Source organism: Bison bison, unplaced genomic scaffold (genome assembly GCF_000754665.1).
Source record: "Bison bison bison isolate TAMUID 2011002044 unplaced genomic scaffold, Bison_UMD1.0 scf7180017864498, whole genome shotgun sequence".
NCBI lineage: Eukaryota > Metazoa > Chordata > Mammalia > Artiodactyla > Bovidae > Bison > Bison bison.
In genome coordinates, this window is record NW_011495057.1 from 5,609,588 (window position 1) to 5,631,277 (window position 21,690).

Below are 21,690 nucleotides of genomic sequence, written 5' to 3' on the forward strand. Positions count from 1 at the left end.
ATTTTGAGTTTATTTTTGTGTATGGTGTTAGAAAGTGTTCTAGTTTCATTCTTTTACAAGTGGTTGACCAGATTTCCCAGCACCACTTGTTAAAGAGATTGTCTTTAATCCATTGTATATTCTTGCCTCCTTTGTCAAAGATAAGGTGTCCATATGTGCGTGGATTTATCTCTGGGCTTTCTATTTTGTTCCATTGATCTATATTTCTGTCTTTGTGCCAGTACCATACTGTCTTGATAACTGTGGCTTTGTAGTAGAGTCTGAAGTCAGGTAGGTTGATTCCTCCAGTTCCATTCTTCTTTCTCAGGATCGCTTTGGCTATTCGAGGTTTTTTGTATTTCCATACAAATTGTGAAATTATTTGTTCTAGCTCTGTGAAGAATACTGTTGGTAGCTTGATAGGGATTGCATTGAATCTATAAATTGCTTTGGGTAGTATACTCATTTTCACTATATTGATTCTTCCAATCCAGGAACATGGTATATTTTTCCATCTATTAGTGTCCTCTTTGGTTTCTTTCACCAGTGTTTTATAGTTTTCTATATATAGGTCTTTAGTTTCTTTAGGTAGATATATTCCCAAGTATTTTATTCTTTCTGTTGCAATGGTGAATGGAATTGTTTCCTTAATTTCTCTTTCTGTTTTCTCATTATTAGTGTATAGGAATGCAAGGGATTTCTGTGTGTTGATTTTATATCCTGCAACTTTACTATACTCATTGATTAGTTCTAGTAATTTTCTGGTGGAGTCTTTAGGGTTTTCTATGTAGAGGATCATGTCATCTGCAAATAGTGAGAGTTTTAGTAAGTGTCTTTTAATTTCATGGCTGCAGTCATCATCTGCAGTGATTTTGGAGCCCCCCAAAATAAAGTCAGCCACTGTTTCCACTGTTTCCCCATCTGTTTCCCATGAAGTGATGGGACCAAATGCCATGATCTTAGTTTTCTGAATGTTGAGCTTTAAGCCAACTTTTTCACTCTCCTCTTTCACTTTCAGAATTTACGTTAATTCAAAAGGATTGGAGTTCAGAAAAACTAATGGTAAAATGTTTGTTTGCTGTTTGCTTGTGTTTTGTTTGACTACTCTCTTCTCCAGCCCTCCCTCTCCCTCTTTCTCCTCCCCACTCCTCTCTTTCTTTCTCTTTCGTTTTCTTCACTGCATTCTGTTTTGTACTGTACAGGAGGCAGTTCCTTAATTTGGGATTAAGCCTGAGCACATACCTTTCTCTGATGGCTTGGGAAATTTGCTGGTGTTTTAACGGCTTTTAGCCACATAATTATTTAGAACTCTGGTGGAGTACAAGTAGATTCGTACTTAATTTTATCAATACCCTGCCCCCTTCTAAATTTTATTTCTAGCTTGATTTAGACTGTGTGACAGGAGAACTTTTAGTATTGAAAGAACATTTTTGATCTTTTAGGACAGAGATTGACAGGTTTTTTTTTTTCCTGCAAAGGACCAGATAGTAAATGTTTGCTACTTTGTGGGCAAATATAGTCTGTCGCAACTGCTCACCTCTACTGTTATATTACAAAAGAAGCTGTAGACAATATGTGAACAAATACAAAAGACTGTATTCCCATCAAACTGTGTCTATAAAGAGAGACCAGATTTAGCTTGCTAACCTCTGCTTTCAAGAATTCTGGGGATAAGTCTTTGTATTTTCAGTTCTTGGGGATAAAACACAAACTTGTCATTTAATATGATGGAAAACTGCAAAACTTCTTCCTTCTCAATTACCTAAGCTTTTAAAACAAAAACCATAGAGTGAATCGAGTTATATATTTCTAGGAATGTTCTTCATTTATAATAAAATTTCGTGTTCACAGAACAGGTCAGAACCAAGATCATTTTTTAATAACAGGAGTTATAAATTAACCCAAAGAATTTGGGGAGGAAGATTTTCTTACTTGGATGTGGTAGGGGAGTAAACATGCCAGTGTTCTTCCTTTTTTGTCAGTTACCTAAATTAAATGACACAGACTTTCTGTAAAATCACATAGTAAGCTTTTGAACACCAACTTGATCTCCTTAATCAGTTAATGAACTTTACCAAAGAGAGTGTTTTATTTTAAAGTGAGACTTTAACTTTGGAACTCTGTCATGTTTTATCATCAGTTTAGTGAGGATATTAGAAAATGTGATTGTTCACTAAGCCCTGAAATTGTTTGCAACTCCCAACACTTGTTTATTTTTAGTATTTTAGAAATATGGATTTTTCTTTAACTTAGGCTTCTGTTTTATATATATGCAATTATTTTCAAAGTTTTTTCCCAGACACTATATTATTAAATGTTCGTTTTTCTTAAAGTATCAACTGGCATGTCATCCTTTATATACCCATGTTTGCTTATAATTTTAATTATTGGATTGTTTTGAAATTGTATTATTGCTGCTATACAAGGCCCCACTATTTATTTATACTGACTTAAAGTAGATTTGACTTTCCAGTTTTTTCCCCTTCCTTGAATCATATATTGGTGATGAATTCAGTTTTGCTACAAAGTAATGAACTACATTTTGAAGGTTTGGTACAGATGAAGCTGAATCGTTTTATATTCTTTTTCTGTCTGGTTTAACATAGCCCATGTTTTGAACTAAAGTTCAACATTTCTTATGGCAGCATTTATGATCAAACAATATATTTAAGATTTGTTGGCTTTTTAAATTAAAGCTTATTTTTTTTTTGCAATCCTTATTCACACTTTGAATATATAAGAATGTATTTCAGATAGAGTGCAAGTTAAGTATTATATTTTTAAGTTTGTGTAAATGCATATGTTAAAAACAAACACAATAGCACTTAGAAAACTCATTTAGATGAGATTACATAATTGCGTATATCTTTAGGGTTATCATCTCTGATGATACAGGTGGTTTCACTGAGCTGGAGAACTGCTGTTTAAATACTGATGAGGTTGTTTTATAAGTAAGCTTCTGTTTTGGGGTATGTGGTCTAAATTGTTTTCCTGAAACTTTCTTCCTAGTTAGCAGAAGGAGGAATAGAAGTTTGGTTTATTTATAGAAAGAGATATAGTGAAAGAGAAGTTTTTAAAATTGATGAGTAAAATGATGAGGCTTTGAACTCATTTCAACTTGTAAATTAATTATCAAGTCAATTTATAGAACATGAGTTAGTGCAAAGTAAGCATGATTGGTATTGTACAAAAAGTATAGGTGTGTCATGTAGACAAGTTATTAACAGAGACTCACAATCTGAATTCATGGAAATAAATGTTGTAAATTGCTAACAGTGTCAAACAGGGCAAAATGTAATTTTCTATTTTTTTAATTACTAAAATTAACAGAATACAGCACTAATTTCTGCAGTTACCATTTTCCTCCCTGAACACTAGACTTGATTTGTGTTCTTATTAACTTTGTCCTATAAATGACCTTGCAAGGAGAATGATTCTAGAGGCTAAGTGAAACAATGTCTATATTTTCTGAGGCTCCAGGCTAGGTTTTATTAATGTAATGTCTAAGATCTTTGAAGTTGTGACTTTACCAGGAAAATCATAATCTCCAAACCTTTATTCGTAATGGGTATGACTTCCAGGGGGAACAGAATACCTGCTGTGCTAATTATTTCAATTATCAGCCTCTACTAAAACACGTAATGGATTTTCCCTGCTTCCACAGGTAAAAAGCATGACATTACGGAACTTAATTCTGATGCTGTGAACTTGATCTCCCATGCAACACAGGAGCGATTACGAGGCCTTCTAGAAAAACTGACTACAATTGCTCAGCATCGAATGACAACTTACAAGGTAAAGGAAATCATTAGAGAAAACCAAGCTCTTCTCTCTCCTTTTTGTTCTGTTAAAGGTAGCTTTTTGTTATGGATTCATATTCTAGGTACACTTTTCAAGGAAATGGTTGAGACATAATTCATATTGGTAGAAAATCAAATTCTCATTCCTAATGTGCCTTATTTAGATATGTTTACATGACAAATAAACAGAGTTTCAGTAGTATCCAAAGCTTCTGTGTTAGTGTAGACTGAAATACGCATCTGTTATGCCTGAGGCTTCTCTTCCTAAAGCTCTTGACTGGAAAGGGGAGGATGTGTTAGAAAGAAATATTGGGTAGCTGTGTTCTCTTCAGTGATCCGTACTCTGCTGGCAACTCCCGTTTCCTTTCAGTGAGTTAAGTGATTGCATTGAGGACTTTTATTTTAAAAAAATTACATGCACGGATAGCTTTATCTTATGAACCAAATGGTATGAACCAGATCACTTGCCATCATCAAGATGAAAGCACTAAATTTATTTGTATTATGGTTTTGATGGAGAACAAATATATTGGTTGATGAAGGTTAAAAGAGAAAAAGATAACCTTTCCCCTCATATCAAGAAATGTTCACAGCTAGATTTTATACAACATGGTACATGGGTAACCTTATAAGGTTTTGAGTTTGCAAGAATGGTCATTGTCATGATATCCTAGACATAGGTTAAAAGGAATCTAGGGAAGTATCATCTATGCTTAGGGTAAATTTCCTGGAGGAAATCATTCTATTTTCTCCCCTTTCTGCTTCATTTAGAATTTTGAGAGAACTGTTTATAGTTGCGTAAATCTTTTTTGAGAATTTGCTATACTGACTTAAATGTCATCAGAAAAAAATGAGGAAAAAAAGACCCCTAATGTCAGTATTTATTTCTGTGTACTGCTGGAATTTGTCCATTTCTTTTGGGTTATTTAATTTATTGGCATAATGTTGTTCATAATATTCTCTAGTAATCCTTTTTATTTTTGTAAGGTCAGTGATAATGATCCTACTTTCTTTTCTCATTTTGTTTCCTGAAGATATAAGGTTGGTTACTTATTTACAATCTCCTCTTTTAATGTAGGCATTTCTTTATTGCTATAAAATTCCCTCTAAACACTGCTTTTGCTGCATTCAATAAGTTTTGGTACATTGTGTTTTTGTTTTCATTTATCTCTTAGTTATTTTCTGATTTCCCTTGAGTCTTCTTTTATCTATTGGTTATTTAAAAGTATGTTGTTTAATTTCCACATATTTGTGAAATTTCCAGTGTTCCTTCTGTTGATTTCTAGCTTCACTCCATTGTTGTCAGAGACTATTCTTAGCACAATTCAGTCATTTTAAATGTATGAGGCTTGTTTTGTGGCCTAACATATGATCATTCTTAGAGGCTATTCCATGCACACTTGAGAAGAATGTGTATTCTGCTGTTGTTGGGGAGGAGTGTTCGGTATGTCTGTTAGATCTAGTTGGTTTGTAGTGTTAGTCCTGTTTTCATATTGCTATTCTGTCTAACTACTCAATCCAGTATTGAAAGTAAGGTATTAAAGACTTCAACTACTGTTGTAAAACTGTCTCTTTCTGAATTCTCCCCTTTTCCTCACCCTGTTGTTTCAGAGATACACGAGTGTACTTTCATTTACAGTAGGCAGTTTCTGTACAAAATGTAGCATATACATTTAGTATGGGATAGAATTTTTCCAATGATTGATTGTAATGGAATGGTTTCCATTACAATTTCCAATGTAATGTTTACTATCCCAAATACCATCCAAAGCTTTATTATGTATTACCTTCAGATGGAGTAGTTCTTGTAAGGTATGTCAGCAGCACATATTCCAAAGATTTAGTTGCCTCAGGCAAAATGGATAGTATCTACTCCACTTAGAAACTCAGTAACTTAGCTTTAAGCTAATACCTCCTTAATTTTCTGCCTTAATATTGTCTATCCTGATTGATTTTCACCCCCTCTGCCTTTCTCCACACTTACTCTTTAACATAGCTAATGCCACTGTGTGAGTTCATGCATATAGAAAGGCAGCTGCATGATCATCCTTCTTTAAATAGAAATGATAATCATTTAATTATTTTTGGATCTAATTCAAAGTTATACTTATTTTGTAGACTCTGATTATAATAACCTTTTTGTCACAGATTGAGCCTTGTCCTTATATTTTGGTTCATCCTGATAGGATTTGTTTATCTGTACAGTGTGGGAAAATTTACTCCATGAATTTCATAACAATGAGCTACTTTTATTAAAAGAGATGGCGGGATTTTGCTTTTGATTTGAAATCCATCTACTTTTGATAATCTTTCACCTGGTTAGATATAATTCTCTAATTAATCATAGTCCATAAATTGAAATTTAAATAAAGAGGTGGAAAGTAAACACATGCAAAGCTTCTGATCTTGCTGCCAGGTTTTTCCCCACTGAAGATATATTAAGAGTCTTCTAGTGCCGGTGGCTGTGGAAAAGCTTCAGTGTTTTCCAGTCGAAAGGGGCTGTAGTGCTTTCTTTAGATGGGATTCACTTGATGATGTTATCATTTGGTCTGAGTCCTTGTATTTTCATTACTAAACCACCCTCCTCTGTGATCCAAGAAGACTTCAGTTAGACCAGCTGGATAGACAGGAGGGATCATGATAAGATTGGGGTTACTGTTATTTAAATAAAGTTAGAGACTCAGTAGAAATAGGGAAGACACTCATTTGTTTAGGATCTGGAAGAGTAAAGGAAGGATGCATTAAGCAAGAGGTAGTTGCACTGAGCTGAAAGAGAGAGAGAGAGAGAGAAGGAATCTTAGCATGGAAATGAGATTGGGTTCAAATTTAGAAAGTCTCTGCCCCTTTTTAATTTAGCATTTGTTGTCCTTTTAAATTAAATCCTCTCAGTAAACTATCTCCAGAGTGTATGAACACAAAAATGGTAAAAATGAAGTATTTAAGAAACCACTGGTTATTTTGTTTATGCCTCTATGGTTGGCCCATAATGTATTCCATATTCTATCTTGTATTATTTAACTTTAAAAAACATTTGAGAATTCTTCTTTGTATTAAACACAAAGTAAAATAAGTAGCACTAATACATCCTTGTTCGTTATACTATGTAATACTCCTTTGATCTGGTTAAATACCAACAATAAAAATTTAATTTAAAAAGAATCTTGGGCATATGAAATCTCTCAGTCCCAGTTAATTGAATCAGCCATGAGCTTGGGATAAAACAAAGATGGGAATGGTACGGTAACCAGATTTCCAAGCCAGGCACTGACTGTTGGACTAAATGTTTAAAAACATTCAGTTTTCCTGTTATACAGTCTCCCTCCTATAGCTTAGATGTCTGAATTACTGAGATGAATAGATGGCAGGAAGTCACCCCCCACCCCAACAAGCATATGTGTATTAATATTAAGAGAGACGGGTGGTCATTATCAGATGAAGAAAATAAAGTATGTAGATTGTAAAGCACTGTTTTATACTTTAGCATATCAGAATAAATGAAACTGTAAACTTTATCCTTTTATGGAACATTGAAGATGAATAATTACACTTCTTGTTATAACTCTAATTTATGGAAGTTTCTGCCCAAGTCCATAGCTTAAGGAAATCCTCACAACAGGGTTTAGGATTTTAATGTTTGCCATTTGATCTTATGTTGTCTTTTGATAGAAGTTGCATTTGTTTGTCAAAGTTAGACCAATTCAGCAATAGAAGCAAAGGTGATAACTTTCATCTTTGGTATGTTTTTCAGGGAGGTGATTATTTTTTTTTATCTTTTATGGGCCTAAGATTTAATTAATCATTAAAGTCTGATGAGATTGACAGTAGTTTAACTAGAAAGATTTAGATGATAGGTAAACAATACACTGTTTTGCTTTCTATTCCTACTATCAGGATCCACTGGGCTTAATTCCTTTTTCCTCCCCTCTGGATGAAGCTTACTAGGAAAGCTCTTTGAAATTTTTGCTTAATCGCCTCTCACATTTTAAGAATGAGGGCTTCCCTAGTGGTTCAGACAGTAAGGAATCTGCCTGCAATTCAGGAGACCCAGATTCCATTCTTGGGTCAGGAAGATCCACTGCAGGAGGGAATGGCAACCCACCCCAGTATTCTTGCCTGGAGACTTCAATAGACAGAGAAGCCTGGCGGGCTACAGTCCGTGGGATTGCAAAGAGTTGGACGTGACTGAGAGATTTTCAAACTTCTTTTTAAATTGCCTCTCAGATTTTAAGAATGGTTAACATACTTGCTTTGTTGTTCGTTTAGCAGAAATAAAATATTACGTCCTAAAAATTTACCTCCCTATGTATCTTGGTGTAACTGTCTTTAGTTGATTTATAACAAGACCTAATGTAGAATGTGTTGCCTTGGATCATCAGAAGACTTTTTTTTTCCCTAGGCAAGTGAAAATTACATCCTGTCTAATGACACCAGATCACAGCTCAAATTTCTTGAAAAGCTAGATCAACTGGAGAAGCAGAGAAAGGATTTAGAAGAAAGAGAAATGTTACTTAAAGCAGCCAAGGTAAGATCCTGTGTGATTTATGAGTGAACATGGCCTGGCAAGGAGGTCAGAATCAGCTTTATCATTGGTTGACTGTCTTGGTTTTGTTAGGCCATTAGATGTCTCTGAAGGATTTCTTAAAATGGAATAGTTTTTAAAAGTTTATTTATTTTGAAATCATCCCATACTTACAGAAAGGTTGCCAGAACAACACATCTCCTTTTCAGTTGAGGTTCCCATTTTTAAGATTTTAGTGTACTTGCTCCATCTCCACTGTTCCTGGAAACAGGTACACACTCCCATCATCATTATTCTTTTCTTCTGTTCTCTTTCAATTCAGAGGTTTCTCGTACTGTTTTCTCTAGTCTTTCTCTGAACCTTTGAAAGCAAGCTTTAGACATGACATCTCATCATCACTCCTGAACATTGTAGCATGTGTTTGGAAAATCAGGGACAGTCTTCTGTATAACCTTCCAAGTCAGGATGTGACTGATATGACACGACCATCTAAATCCTTAGACCCCAGCCAGCTTTCACCGGCTGCCTCAAATCTTTTTCCTTCAAGGTCCATTTTCCCGTTCAGCTATATGTGTCTGTCCAGTTGTCATCTCTTTTCAGACTCCTTCTTTCAGATCGCCTCACCCTTTTCCTTTCATGTCTTTGACAGGTTTCAAGAGTACAGGCCTTTCCTTCTATAGGTGACTCTGAACCAGAGTTCATCTTGTGTTTCCTCGCGATTTGATTTAGGTCATGCATTCTTGGTGGTTATACATACATAGAAATGATGCTGTGTTCTTCTCAGCTGATTCTTTCAAAAGGCAACCTTGATCAGTTCTCTCTATTTTAAATTTGCCCTTTTCCCCTTTGTAATCAATTAGTTTTTTGTAGAAAGGTATTATAGGATTATACCAATAATCCCATATGTTATCAAACTCCACTTAGCAACATTAGCATCTATAGATGATATCTATGAATCAGCTACATCTACGATGGCTGCCAAATGGTGATTCTTTATTCTTGTCACGTCTTCCACATTTGTTAGTACTGTCTTCTATGGAAGAGCTTTTCTTTCTCTCATTCATTCACTCATTTTTATCAGTATGGCCTCTCAGATTTCTGTTTGATTCAACAGGTTGTAACCTGTTATTGTCATGATTTATTCTGATGCTCAGATCTCTTGAGTGGGAGACCCTTCCAGCTGGCACCTCTGTTCTTTTGTCTGATTAACATCATTCACTGAACATGTCCTTACTTTCAGGCACAAGATACTCCAGGCCCAGCTTTCATTCATCTTCCCCAGCCATAGAATCAGTCATTTCTCCCAGGAAGCCTATATTTTTTCAGTTGAAGATAATGCCCAGAAACAAGATTAGAGCCTACCGTGTGCCCCTTGCTCAGAGGGTATTATTACATGTAGACCCTGTCAAATAGACAGAGGTAGGAAGTATATGTATGGTATGTATATATGTGCACATATGCATATAAACACACAGATCAATAAGTATTTTTCTGTGTGTGTATGTTATAAAACCATAAATTTATATTATAAAACTATAATTTTTTATATGAATACCTTTGACACTATTTTATATCTTAGGATTCTTCCTACCCTTAACCTTTCCATGTTTATAAGTATTTACTCTGTAGTCAGAAACTTGGCTCTCATTATCCTTGATATATTTACTTATATTTGCTATTTACTTATTTGATCAATGTAACTAATCTTTCAAGCAGCCATGTTGACTGACTCTTCTGTCTGTTACCACTGTTATCCCTACCCTCATTTCATGGCACATGCAATTGGCTGCCATGCTTGCTGGCCCATGCCTTGGCGAGCCTCCACAGCCCTTCATCTCCCTTCTCTCTCGGCCTCTGGTCTACACCTTCATGTGTCAGGGTGCACCAGAGCTGTGTGACTGAGCAGCTTCTCACTGCCCACAGTCTCAGTCCCCATTTTTGACCCCTCTTGCACTGGGAAAGGCAGCTGGGACAGGCAGATGCTCTTTCCTGAGCCTGTGAGTGTTATAAGCAAGCATGCAGCCTCTGTAACGAGGTGGTTTATTGGGATTTTATTTCCAATTACTATGCTGTAAACAAGGTTATAAACTATTAAATACTCGTTTAGTTCTTGTTGGATGTAGTATATTATATTTGCTCTCACTTTCCCTTCTTTTCACCTTGTAGTCTTGCAGGTTTTCTTACCCAGTAAATGACATTGTTACTCACCCAGATGTTCAAGCCAAGAAACCTAGGACGTCATTGTTAACTCCTTTCCTCTCTTCTTGTCCTGCATCCAGTCACTTCCTATTCAGTTCCCAAAATGTATCCATCACCCTGTCTTCATCACTGTTGTCACCACTCTAAGTCATCTTGCCCTTGAACATCTATATCTTCTAACTAACATCCTTTTCTTTCTACAATCCATTTTTCATACTGTTGTCAGGATAATGTTTTCATAACAAATCATGTATGTGTCTCTGTTGCATAAAATTCCTTCAGTGGCTTCCCCTTGCACTTAAATTAAAATCCAAACTTCTTACCAAATTTTAAGTGGCACCCACCTCCCTCTCTGACCTTGCCTCGTGATTTTCCCTTCTTCGCTCATTCAGCTCCAGTCACAGTGAGCTTTCATTGCTCTCTAGGTTTGTATCCTAGACTACTGATGAGGCATCCAAAACTGATCGCTGAGTTCCCTTCCCCAGATCTAGCGCAGTTTTGACCTTCTCGGAAAGTTGGAACTATCATCCTTCCAGTTACTTAGACCGCAGTCCTAGGCGTCATCCCTGACTCCTCTCTTTACTTCACACCCTGTGTCCAGTCCTTCTGTAAATGTAGTTGGCTCTGCCCCCAACATATGTTTCAATCTAATTATTTACTGTAACCTTCTCTGCTCTGATGCCGGCTCAAGTCATCCTCATCTCTGTCCCAGTCTTGTATTCACAACAGTTGTCTTAGAACAGTCTCCTAATTGCTCTGTGTTCCTGTGCCTCCAGTCTTGGGTCCCTTCAGTGCACCCTGTACACGGCCTCCAGGGTCCTTTCAAAAGTGTCTTGTCGGTGGCATCTCACACCCGTGCTTCAAATCCTCCAGTGGCTTTTTCTTATAACAAGAATCAAACCCCAACTCCTTACCGTGGCCTGCAAGGCGGCCCCTGGTATCCAGCCGCAGCAGCCTCCTTTTTTCCTCAAGTGTGCCAACCAGATTCCCACTTTTTGGCTTCTGCAGTGACTTCTGCCTTCTGCTTGGGGTGTTTTCCCTCAGATCTTTGTGTGGCTGCCTCCTGCTTGTCATTCAGATCTCCACTCAGTTTTCACTCCTTAGCGATGGATTCTGTCCCATTCTAGCAGTAGAAGTACTCCCCGCTTCTATCACATGATCCTGTTTTCTTTATAGCACTTACCATTCTCAGTCATTTTTTATTTTTCCCCATCGTAAATATTTTGTGTTTCACAGCTGTGTTTAATTTCTGTGAATTTTATTATTTTTATCTTCTTAGGCAGGGACTTTGTCTTGTCATCTCATTTCTGTATCTCCAAGGCCTAGAACAGTGACAAGTCAAGTAGGATACATACTGTGGGTAGTCACTAAATGTTGGTTGACTCACAAAAACTTGATAACAAAATGTGCCCGTTTTATACTGAGACAAAGTATTATATACACAAACATGTACATGCACACATATACACATGTTTTTGTGTGAATACATACATACACATACTCATTCTCTCCTAACGTAGATATAATAATAAAGGAGTTTTCTTAGTTTCAGTTGGAGTGAAGTTGTTCTATTAGATTGGACACAAAGTGAAGAAAAAATTACTTTGAATAGAATCTTATGTAAGTATTAAGGTGTTTAAAATTAGAAGGCACTCAAATCTAAACAGTTTCTAGTATTTTCCTTTAACAAAATTCTATTAAATTAGGAAAATACATTTAGCTTTTATTTTGTTAGCCTATCTTTAGTTAGCTAATGTTTCACTTTTTAGAATAAATATTCAGATTTATAAGGAATTAGGTAATTTTGTTAGAATGAGAAAAAGGATACACCTGTCCATAGTGTCTTTTTCAGCAGACAAATGTCCAAGGTGTCAAAAATAAAATTCCTTCCTTACCTTTTGATCCAACATAGCATTACATGTAGAAGGTAGCTCTCTTCTTATAGCAGTCTTCTAAAATTATTCATTTTTGGAATGTTGAACTGAATTAGCATGGAAAGAAACATTCACTAAACAGTTTTTGAACTTTTACTTGGGCAGAGCATTCAACTAAGTGCAATAGAGAATCCAAAGAAGATAACATATTCTAGTGAAAACACTGTGGTGTATTTCTTCCTTAATTCTTAAAAATTACACTTTTGAAGAGAGAGAAATTCAGTTCAAAGTCCATCAGTTTCTTGATTGTAATAGTCTTTGAAATACCATATGTTTTACCAAAATGGCTTCACCTGAGGATTAGCCAGTGTTGATTGTTTTCATTCATTTAAGCTAACAGTTATCCTCCTTTGCTTGCCTTCCTCTGTACCATCCATGTTTCAGTTTTTAGTGTTCCAACAAGAACAACGTCATGCCTCAACTGGACCTGACCGACATTGTTAGCATCATTTTCTGTATAAACTTCCTCCAGGCTAGAACCGCAGCAGCCAGCCCAGATGATGAGGTGGGAGGAGGTAGGGGGAGCACGGGACTGGATTGAGGCATTTTCCCCCAGAGCTAAGGTTTTCAATCACAAGAGAAAATTGTCGTTTATTAAATATTTAACGGCAACTATGGTGTTTAGATGCTAGTAATTTCTATTAAAATTTTCTTTTCCTTTGATAGAGTCGTTCCAATAAAGAAGATCCAGAACAGCTGAGATTAAAGCAGAAAGCCAAAGAGGTAGGACTTTCAAGTTACCATGCTTGTCTTTGTGTTGGAGGGAAGGTTGGCAGCTTTCTCCTGGCAATTAGGTCAGGGTTTATTTTGCTGTTGCATACCATTTGCCGAAGCCTTGGGGAAGGACAGGAACTGCTGAAGGCAAGGGCAGTGCTTCAAATGAGGTCAATGAGTTATGTGCTCTCTTTTTAAAATTTATTTTCAAGGCTTAGGCCTGTCTAGAAATGGCTCTTTGTAAACTCCAGCAGCCCAGTTGGAGGAATATAATGTGGGATTAAAAAAAAAAGAAAAAAAGAAACTTCTGAGATTTAGCATCTGGGACTGTACAATAGGCTACATTTTTCCAGGGTAATTGTTCGTTTTGTAAATCTGATACTGCTTATAATTCTTTGGCTGGGAGGTGGTACTGGGATTTAGTTTTAAATGGAAAACGCCTCTGGCTTTTAATTTTCTGGGCCCAGCAGTTTTCTGTTCTGGAATGGAGCCCTTGTTTCTCACAGTTCATGTTTAGCTGCAGGGGTTTTAGTTTATAGCTTAGACTGGTTAAGCTTTTACTCCCAGAGGCCTCTGCATAGCAACTGTAGAAATCAACAAATAAGTTCATTTATGTCTGCAGCCTCCTCTCAGTAGCTGACTTTTTACATTTCCCAATATCCATTTCCTGACTTTTCTAGCCCCAGAGAAAAAAGCTCCACTAATTGGAGCTTATTTTAATTGAGCCTTAATATTGGATCTCACTGGAGTTGCCCCCAGAGCTGCTGAGAACAGAAGGAAATGAAAGTACCTAAGGTTGAAGATGGGGGTGTGTGTGGATGGATGGGTGGGTGGGTGGGTGGGTGGGTGGGTGTGGGTGTGTGTGTGTGTGTGTGTGAAATTTTTCACTTGACCTACAGATTTCTTTTCCCTGCTGAATAAATCATCAAGCCTGTTCACATTTCTGATTAAGGATCTGACAGCAGACGATAATAAAGACAATTGAGGTGTAAGACGTGTGATATGGAGCTGAAGAAATTGGTTTCTATAGTTACTTGACTGATTTCATGCAATTTTTAAGGATCTTTGTGCTAAATAAGAGTGATTTCCTGAGCAACCTTTTTCCTTAACTGTGCCTCTTGAACTATGAAATTTGTTGTTGCTTAACATTGCTGCACTCAGCTCCTAGGTGCCAGCAGCAGCAGGTTATTTATGAATGTTTTAAGGGCCCTTATTGTTTGGATTAATGTAGGAGCTGAGGCAAAACAAATGGAAATCTAGTAAGATCCTTACAATCAATGTGGTGTGTGTTCACTAAAACAGAAAAGGAAGAAAACGTGAACTCTGGATGGAGGAGTTTCTGGATTGGGGTGAAGAGAACTATGAAAGGAGAACGTTAAAAATGATTTGAAACCAGAATCATTGTATTTCAACAACAAAAAGATTTCTGGTACTCGTTTCTTTCCAGTGGAAAATTTACCTAAAAATATCACCTGAAAAAAGGAACCACAAGAACTATACCTATACTCTTTCAGCAAGCCTGGCTTGATGGTGGATTCTGTGGCGATGGACACTCTGTGGTTGCTTTGAATCATGTGTGGTCCTCTTTGTTTTCATTAAGGACGGATTAGATGGTTATCTTGCTTCCAATTCCAGCCACTTTTGGAAAATATGTATCAGAAATCTTACCCTTTTATCATTAAAGGCCTTATCCTGTCTGTTCTTCCTTCATAAACCTTCAAACCTCTGGATGAGTAGATTCAGTTTTCCTTCAAATTTATATGGAGTGGTTTTGGTTGGTTGGTTGGTTTTTCTTTTAATTGTGTATGTGTGTGTGTGTGTGTGTTTTAAATTCCCTGAGGGATGAATAGTTGGATAGGATTTTTCAAAAAAAGTCTAAAAGCAAATATGAAGGAGAAAAAAACTTCTCCATGAGAGCAGGTGGTGGCAAACCTGTTCTTTTTTCTCCCCACTCTTTTCGCGGCTCCATTTATTTCTTTTTCCTAGCAAGATTTAAAAGACTGTATATTTATTTTCTTTCCAAAATATTTGGAAGGTTTTCTGGTTGCTTGCTATTTTAAATCCTCTTTGATTAAAAAAAGAATCAGATACATTGGCCCGGTTCCAAGAACAGGGCCACCCTGTATTTGTTGCAAATGTTTAATAAAAGTAAAATATTGTCATTTTTGTCATCCCTTTGCCCCCTAGAACTCTTGATAACTAATATTCTTAGGGCCTCTAGTTTAGAATCAAATATACCATATTTTTTTAAGAAAAAGCTTTTATTTTGTATTGGTGATATAGCCAGTTAACAATGTTGTGATAGTTTCAGTGGACAGCAAAGGGACTCAGCTATACAAAAACATGTATCCATCTTCCCCCAACTCCTCTTGCATCCAGGCTGCCACATAACAGAGTTCCATATGCTCTTCACTAGGTCCTTACTGTTTATCCATTTTAAATATAGCAAAACACCGTATTTTGTTTGGTTGCAATAATCATTGACCCTGTCTTTTTTTTTTTTTTGAAGTTTACCACTTCAAATATTTATTTAATAAATTTGAAGGTAAATATGGAAAAGCTACAAAATACAGAAATTTAGTTTATTAAATTCCTTTCAATTATAAGAAAAATATGAAGCGTGCTTCACATCTGTATTTTTTATTTTGAAAATATTGTGCTAATAAATCCTAAAACGAGATGCCAGTCCAGGTTCAATGCCAGACCCTGTCTTATAGAGTTGAATTGTTATATCGTCATTTGTAAGGTTATCATTTGGAATGTGTTAATTGTTATCACACTGGTATAAACTATAAAGCTTTGGTTTTGTAATGTTTTAGTATTTGGCTGTTTAGGAAGTTTTCACTGTCCAGTCACGAAAATTAGTACAGATGCCTTCCAGTTTCCCAATTAAAACTGCTTTGGTCTCCTTTTCCAGGTAATTACCTACCTACCAAGCTGGGCACAGGAAATAGATTAATGACCGTATCTTACAAATATACAACTCCAAAAAACTATTTAAAGAAGCTGTAGGCTTTATTGATCCTGAGAAATGTTTCAGCAATGATGTCTGTCATATAAATATTAAAGCACAGCTTGAGTCCCCTTTGTACATAGGCTTATACTTCATGATTGCTTTTAGATGTTAAGGGCTAGAGTTTTGATCTTGGTCATTTCTCCCCTTGGTTTTCTTGTCTCTAATACAGTTTTAGAATCTATGCATTCCTTCTCGACAAACTGTGTTCAATTGAGCAGGTTTTTATAAAGGTGTCTAATTTCTTTTCATCCTTCCTGTTGACTTCTTCCAATTTTGTCATTCTCATTCAGCACATTAAAAAAGAGTAAACTGGGTACTTCCCTGGTGGTCCAGTAGCTAAGACCCTGCGCTCCCATTGCCGGGGGCCTGGGATCGATCCCTGGTTGGGGAAACTAGATCTCATATGCCCCAACTAAGATCCAGTGCAGCCAAATAAAAATAAAGTAGGCTGCCTTTGGGTTTGCCTTCAGCTTAATCTCAATCCAGTGAAGTAGCTCCTGCTACATTCTATTCTTATTGACCTGACAGGTTATCTGTCTATTTGAAAACCTTGTTGTCTGGCTAAAATGGCTGTGGATATCAAACTTTCTTTAAATTTATTTTTATTGGAGGATAATTGCTTTACAGTGTTGTGTGGGTGTCTGCCATACAACAATGCAAATCAGCCATAAGAATACATGTATCCCTATATCCCTTCCCTCTTGAATTCTAATTGCAACTTCGGGGCCATCTTTTTCCTGTTTTCTATTTTTTCCTAGAAAAACATCATTATACGTGTCCTCTCTTTTTATTTTTTGCAAGTTTATATTTTAAATATGGTCACTTTTAAATTGTGATGGCTTTTTTATTCCCTTAGATACTTTTACAAAAATGTAAGTACTGACATTCTTCCATTTCACTGTCCGTTTGTGAAAGGTTTTAAATAGATTACTAATTGCCAGATTGTGACTTCAAACAAGCAGGGGCATTTTTGTTCAGTGCATCTGCAGACTTGTCTGAAATGTATGCTGTGTGTCCTAGATTACCATCTAGCCTTCAGTGTTTTCCTTTCTTACCACATCATCCAGAATTCTATGGAGCAAGCCATCTGACCTTGGAGTTCAAACAGCCTGACTCCTTAAACATTTGTTATATATATTGTGACCCTTATTTCCTTTTAAATATCTTCTTTCTCCTGTGGGAATGTGAGTTCAGTACATCTGTGCAGAGTGAGACAAAGATTTCATTTTCTGTATAACAATTCCTAGCATTCCCATTTTCATTTGTTATCAGACAATAGAAGAAAGAAAAAGGAATGCAAGACATGTAGCTACTGGCACATTAGTCTCACAGTGCTACCTCTGGAAACTACAAAAATAAGTATTAAATGATTAAAATGCATAACAGTACCCTGAAGTACTTGGGGTTTTTGATTGTATAAGATAGAAGAACTATAAGAAATACAATTCTCCATAAAACATTATTGTGCAATAAATAGAATACTGACTCATAAGACTCATTACTGATTAGAAAATATATTATTTAGGTACAAGAAGGGTAAGGGACTTTTTTATAATGAAATTTTAAAAGATATGGAGTCAATGAAATGTGATGGTGAAGGCTAACTGTTAAATTATAGCAAATTGTGTTTAAACTTTATGCTAGTTCTACAGGAGTCAAAATTCATGGAACACTGAACAGGGCAAAATGAAATTTGTCATTAAAAGTACATTCTAGCAGTCAAATTAATGTAGTATGGAGAAGGTGTTCTTAAAATGACAAGTTATAAAGAACTTATATACATAGCAGAGAAACAGAATTGCCGTGTTTCAAAGCATTGGTAGTCTAAGTGGTTCTCAAACTCAGGTATACATAAGAATTATCTGGAGGACTTGTTAAAACACAGATTGCTGGGTCCCAGGCACCTATGATACAGCAGGCCTGGGTGAGGCCTGAGAATTCACATTTCTGACCAATTTCCACTGATTTTGCAATTGCTGCTGCTGCTCTGGAGACTACACTTATAATCCTTGGTCCAGGAGGAGAAAGAAGGTAGCCTTTAAAATCTATCACTTTTCTTTTCCCATTGACTGCATAGTCATAGAAGGTTAAATTAAATACTATGATTTGGGGACTCTGAGAATTGGCACAGTTCAGGCCCCATCCAGTTACCATTCACTTGGTTCTTTTGGACACAGGAAAGCTACAGTAGGTTTTTTAATGGATATTTTCACAAGAGACCATTTTGGTTGTATCTCTGGATTGGTGTACGTGAAAAAGATGACATTTTATTTTTTATTTAGAGCTTCTTCAGAAGGGAGTATGCATCTTTAATTTTGAATATGGGATCTGTGTGTCTTGAGAGACATGTTTTCCTTTTGTGGGAAAATGTATGTATTATAGCGGAGGGAGCATTGAGGTAGGAGTCAGGGGTCTTGGATGTTAGATTCAGTCTACCATTGTCTCGATTTCACTGTGGGAAAGTCACTTGACCTCTTTAAACTTACCCATTTTCTTGTATTTAAAATGAATGTGACAATACATACTCCGCTTGTATTATAAAGCTGTCATAATTTAGGGAAAGGTGAGGTATTAGAGGGAAAACCAGTAGCTTAAAAACATTAGCTATGGAGACCTTGAAGAAAGATGCCATCAGGCTTTTAAATATAAGCCTGAGATTGACCATGGATATGTCTGTTTCCAAAAACTAACTAACATACCAATTTTGTATGTGTGTGTTGGGGGAGTGGTTTCCTTCCAGAGGTTGAGAATAAAAAAAGAATATAAGAGTAAGAACTGGGGAAAAAGTTCTTAATCTTATATCAATATAGTATATTATATTTCTTTTCAACAGTATATAAAGAACTGTGTTTGAGTGTAAGGGGGAAAATGTCCAGTTGAGATTATGTGGAATATACTATTTTCCTGAAAGCTGAGGTTGAATTATAAAGGCTAATAACTAGCAAGATAGCTCCTCTGATTCTGCCTAGTAAGATTTTGGTTTCTGTTTTCATACTTGTTGCTTGATCCTAGACATGGACACAGTCACAGAACTACATGGCCAAGAAGAGTAACTAAAGCCCCAGCCTTATAGCCAGAGAGACAAAAAGAGGAGTGAGCCCCAAGGAACCAGGAATTACTGGGAAGAGGAGGTAGAAAGGGAGGAGCTCAGGAAAGCAACCCCATATTCTTCTGTTTATTTCTTGTTCCCACTCAAGCTACACACTTGTCATATGTGACCCTGACCTAATCTGCATACCAGCCAACAGTATAGATCAATATGCCTCATGAACATAAGTGTAAACATCTTCACGAAAATATTAGCAAAACAAATCTAGTGATACCTAAAAATAATGTATCTTGACCAAGAAGCAGTTATCCCAGCAAGGCAAATCTGGTTCAGTATTCAAAAATTAGTATGCCAAAGGCTTTGACTGTGTGGATCACAATAAACTGTGGAAAATTCTGAAAGAGATGGGAATACCAGACTATCTCACCTGCCTTTTGAGAAACCTGTATTCAGGTCAGGAAGCAACAATTAGAACTGGACATGGAACAACAGACTGGTTTCAAATAGGAAAAGGAGTACGTCAAGGCTGTATATTGTCACCTTGCTTATTTAACTTATATGCAGAGTACATCATGAGAAACGCTGGGCTGGAAGAAGCACAAGCTGGAATCAAGATTGCTTGGAGAAATATCAATCACCTCAGATATGCAGATGACACCACCCTTAAGGCAGAAAGTGAAGAGGAACTAAAAAGCCTCTTGATGAAAGTGAAAGTGGAGACTGAAAAAGTGGTCTTAAAGCTCAACATTCAGAAATGGCATCCAGTCCCATCACTTCATGGGAAATAGATGGGGAAACAGTGGAAACAGTGTCAGACTTTATTATTTCTGGGCTCCAAAATCACTGCAGATGGTGATTGCAGCCATGAAATTAAGACACTTACTCCTTGGAAGGACAGTTATGACCAACCTAGATAAAATATTAAAAAGCAGAGACATTCCTTTGCCAACAAAGGTCCATCTAGTCAAGGCTGTGGTTTTTCCAGTGGTCATGTATGGATGTGAGAGTTGGACTATAAAGAAAGCTGAGCACAGAAGAATTGATGCTTTTGAACTGTGGTGTTGGAGAAGACTCTTGAGAGTCCCTTTGACTGCAAGGAGGTCCAACCAGTCCATCCTAAAAGAGATGAGTCCTGGGTGTTCATTGGAAGGACTGATGTTGAAGCTGAAACTCCAGTACTTTGGCCACCTGATGAGAAGAGCTGATTCATTTGAAAAGACCCTGATACTGGGAAATTTGAGGGCAGGAAGAGAAGGGGACGACAGAGGATGAGATGGTTGGATGGCATCACCGATTCAATGGACACGGGTTTGGGTGGACTCTGGGAGTTGGTGATGGACAGGGAGGCCTGGCGTACTGCGGTTCATGGGGTCGCAGAGTCAGACTTGACTGAGGGACTGAACTGAACTGAACGTAATAATTGTCCAAGAAAGAAAAACCATGTGACCATTTCACCGGAGGCAGATCTATGTTTGCAGATTTCACCATGCATTATTAATAAAACTCTAAGCAATCTAGAAATAGTAGAGACTTTCTCAGTCTGATATAGGACCTCTGTTAAAACTCTCCCACTAATACCATTCTTAATGATCAAAAGTCTGAATGCTTGCTTCTAAAGATTTGTTTCCTAATGGAAACATTATATTGCTAGTACAATAAGGCAAAAAAAGAAAAAGCATATAAATTGAAGAGAAAAATAGTGTGTCCTTTCTTTCTATTAACTGTCTTTTACAGAGCAAAAATTTTTAATTTTTTTGAAGTCAAACATGTCAAATGCCAAAGCCTTTGACTGTGTGGATCACAATAAACTGGAAAATTCTGAAAGAGATGGGAATACCAGACCACCTGATCTGCCTCTTGAGAAATCTGTATGCAGGTCAGTAAGCAACAGTTAGAACTGGACATGGAACAACAGACTGGTTCCATATAGGAGTACGTCAAGGCTGTATATTGTCACCCTCTTTATTTAGCCTATATGCAGAGTACATCATGAGAAACGCTGGGCTGGAAGAAGCACAAGCTGGAATCAAGATTGCTTGGAGAAATATCAATCACCTTAGATATGCAGATGACACCACCCTTAAGGCAGAAAGTGAAGAGGAACTAAAAAGCCTCTTGATGAAAGTGAAAGTGGAGACTGAAAAAGTGGGCTTAAAGCTCAACATTCAGAAATGGCATCCAGTCCCATCACTTCATGGGAAATAGATGGGGAAACAGTGGAAACAGTGTCAGACTTTATTATTTCTGGGCTCCAAAATCACTGCAGATGGTGACTGCAGCCATGAAATGAAAAGACGCTTACTCCTTGGAAGGAAAGTTATGACCAACCTAGATAGCATATTCAAAAGCAGAGACATTACTTTGCCAACAAATGTTCATCTAGTCAAGGCTATGGTTTTTCCTGTGGTCATGTATGGATGTGAGAGTTGGACTGTGAAGAAGGCTGAGCGCCGAAGAATTGATGCTTTTGAACTGTGGTG

At 36.8% G+C, this 21,690-nt stretch overlaps 1 protein-coding gene across 1 annotated transcript in view; it reads left to right on the forward strand.

Moving 5' to 3' along the window:
- Positions 1 to 21,690, forward strand: part of TAF4B (TAF4b RNA polymerase II, TATA box binding protein (TBP)-associated factor, 105kDa) — a 110,675-nt gene that overhangs the window by 60,177 nt on the left and 28,808 nt on the right. Inside the window, exons 11-13 of the mRNA XM_010828943.1 lie at positions 3,644 to 3,774; positions 8,176 to 8,301; positions 13,098 to 13,154. Of these exons, the coding sequence (XP_010827245.1) occupies positions 3,644 to 3,774; positions 8,176 to 8,301; positions 13,098 to 13,154 (314 nt within the window). The remainder of the gene's footprint in view (positions 1 to 3,643; positions 3,775 to 8,175; positions 8,302 to 13,097; positions 13,155 to 21,690) is intronic.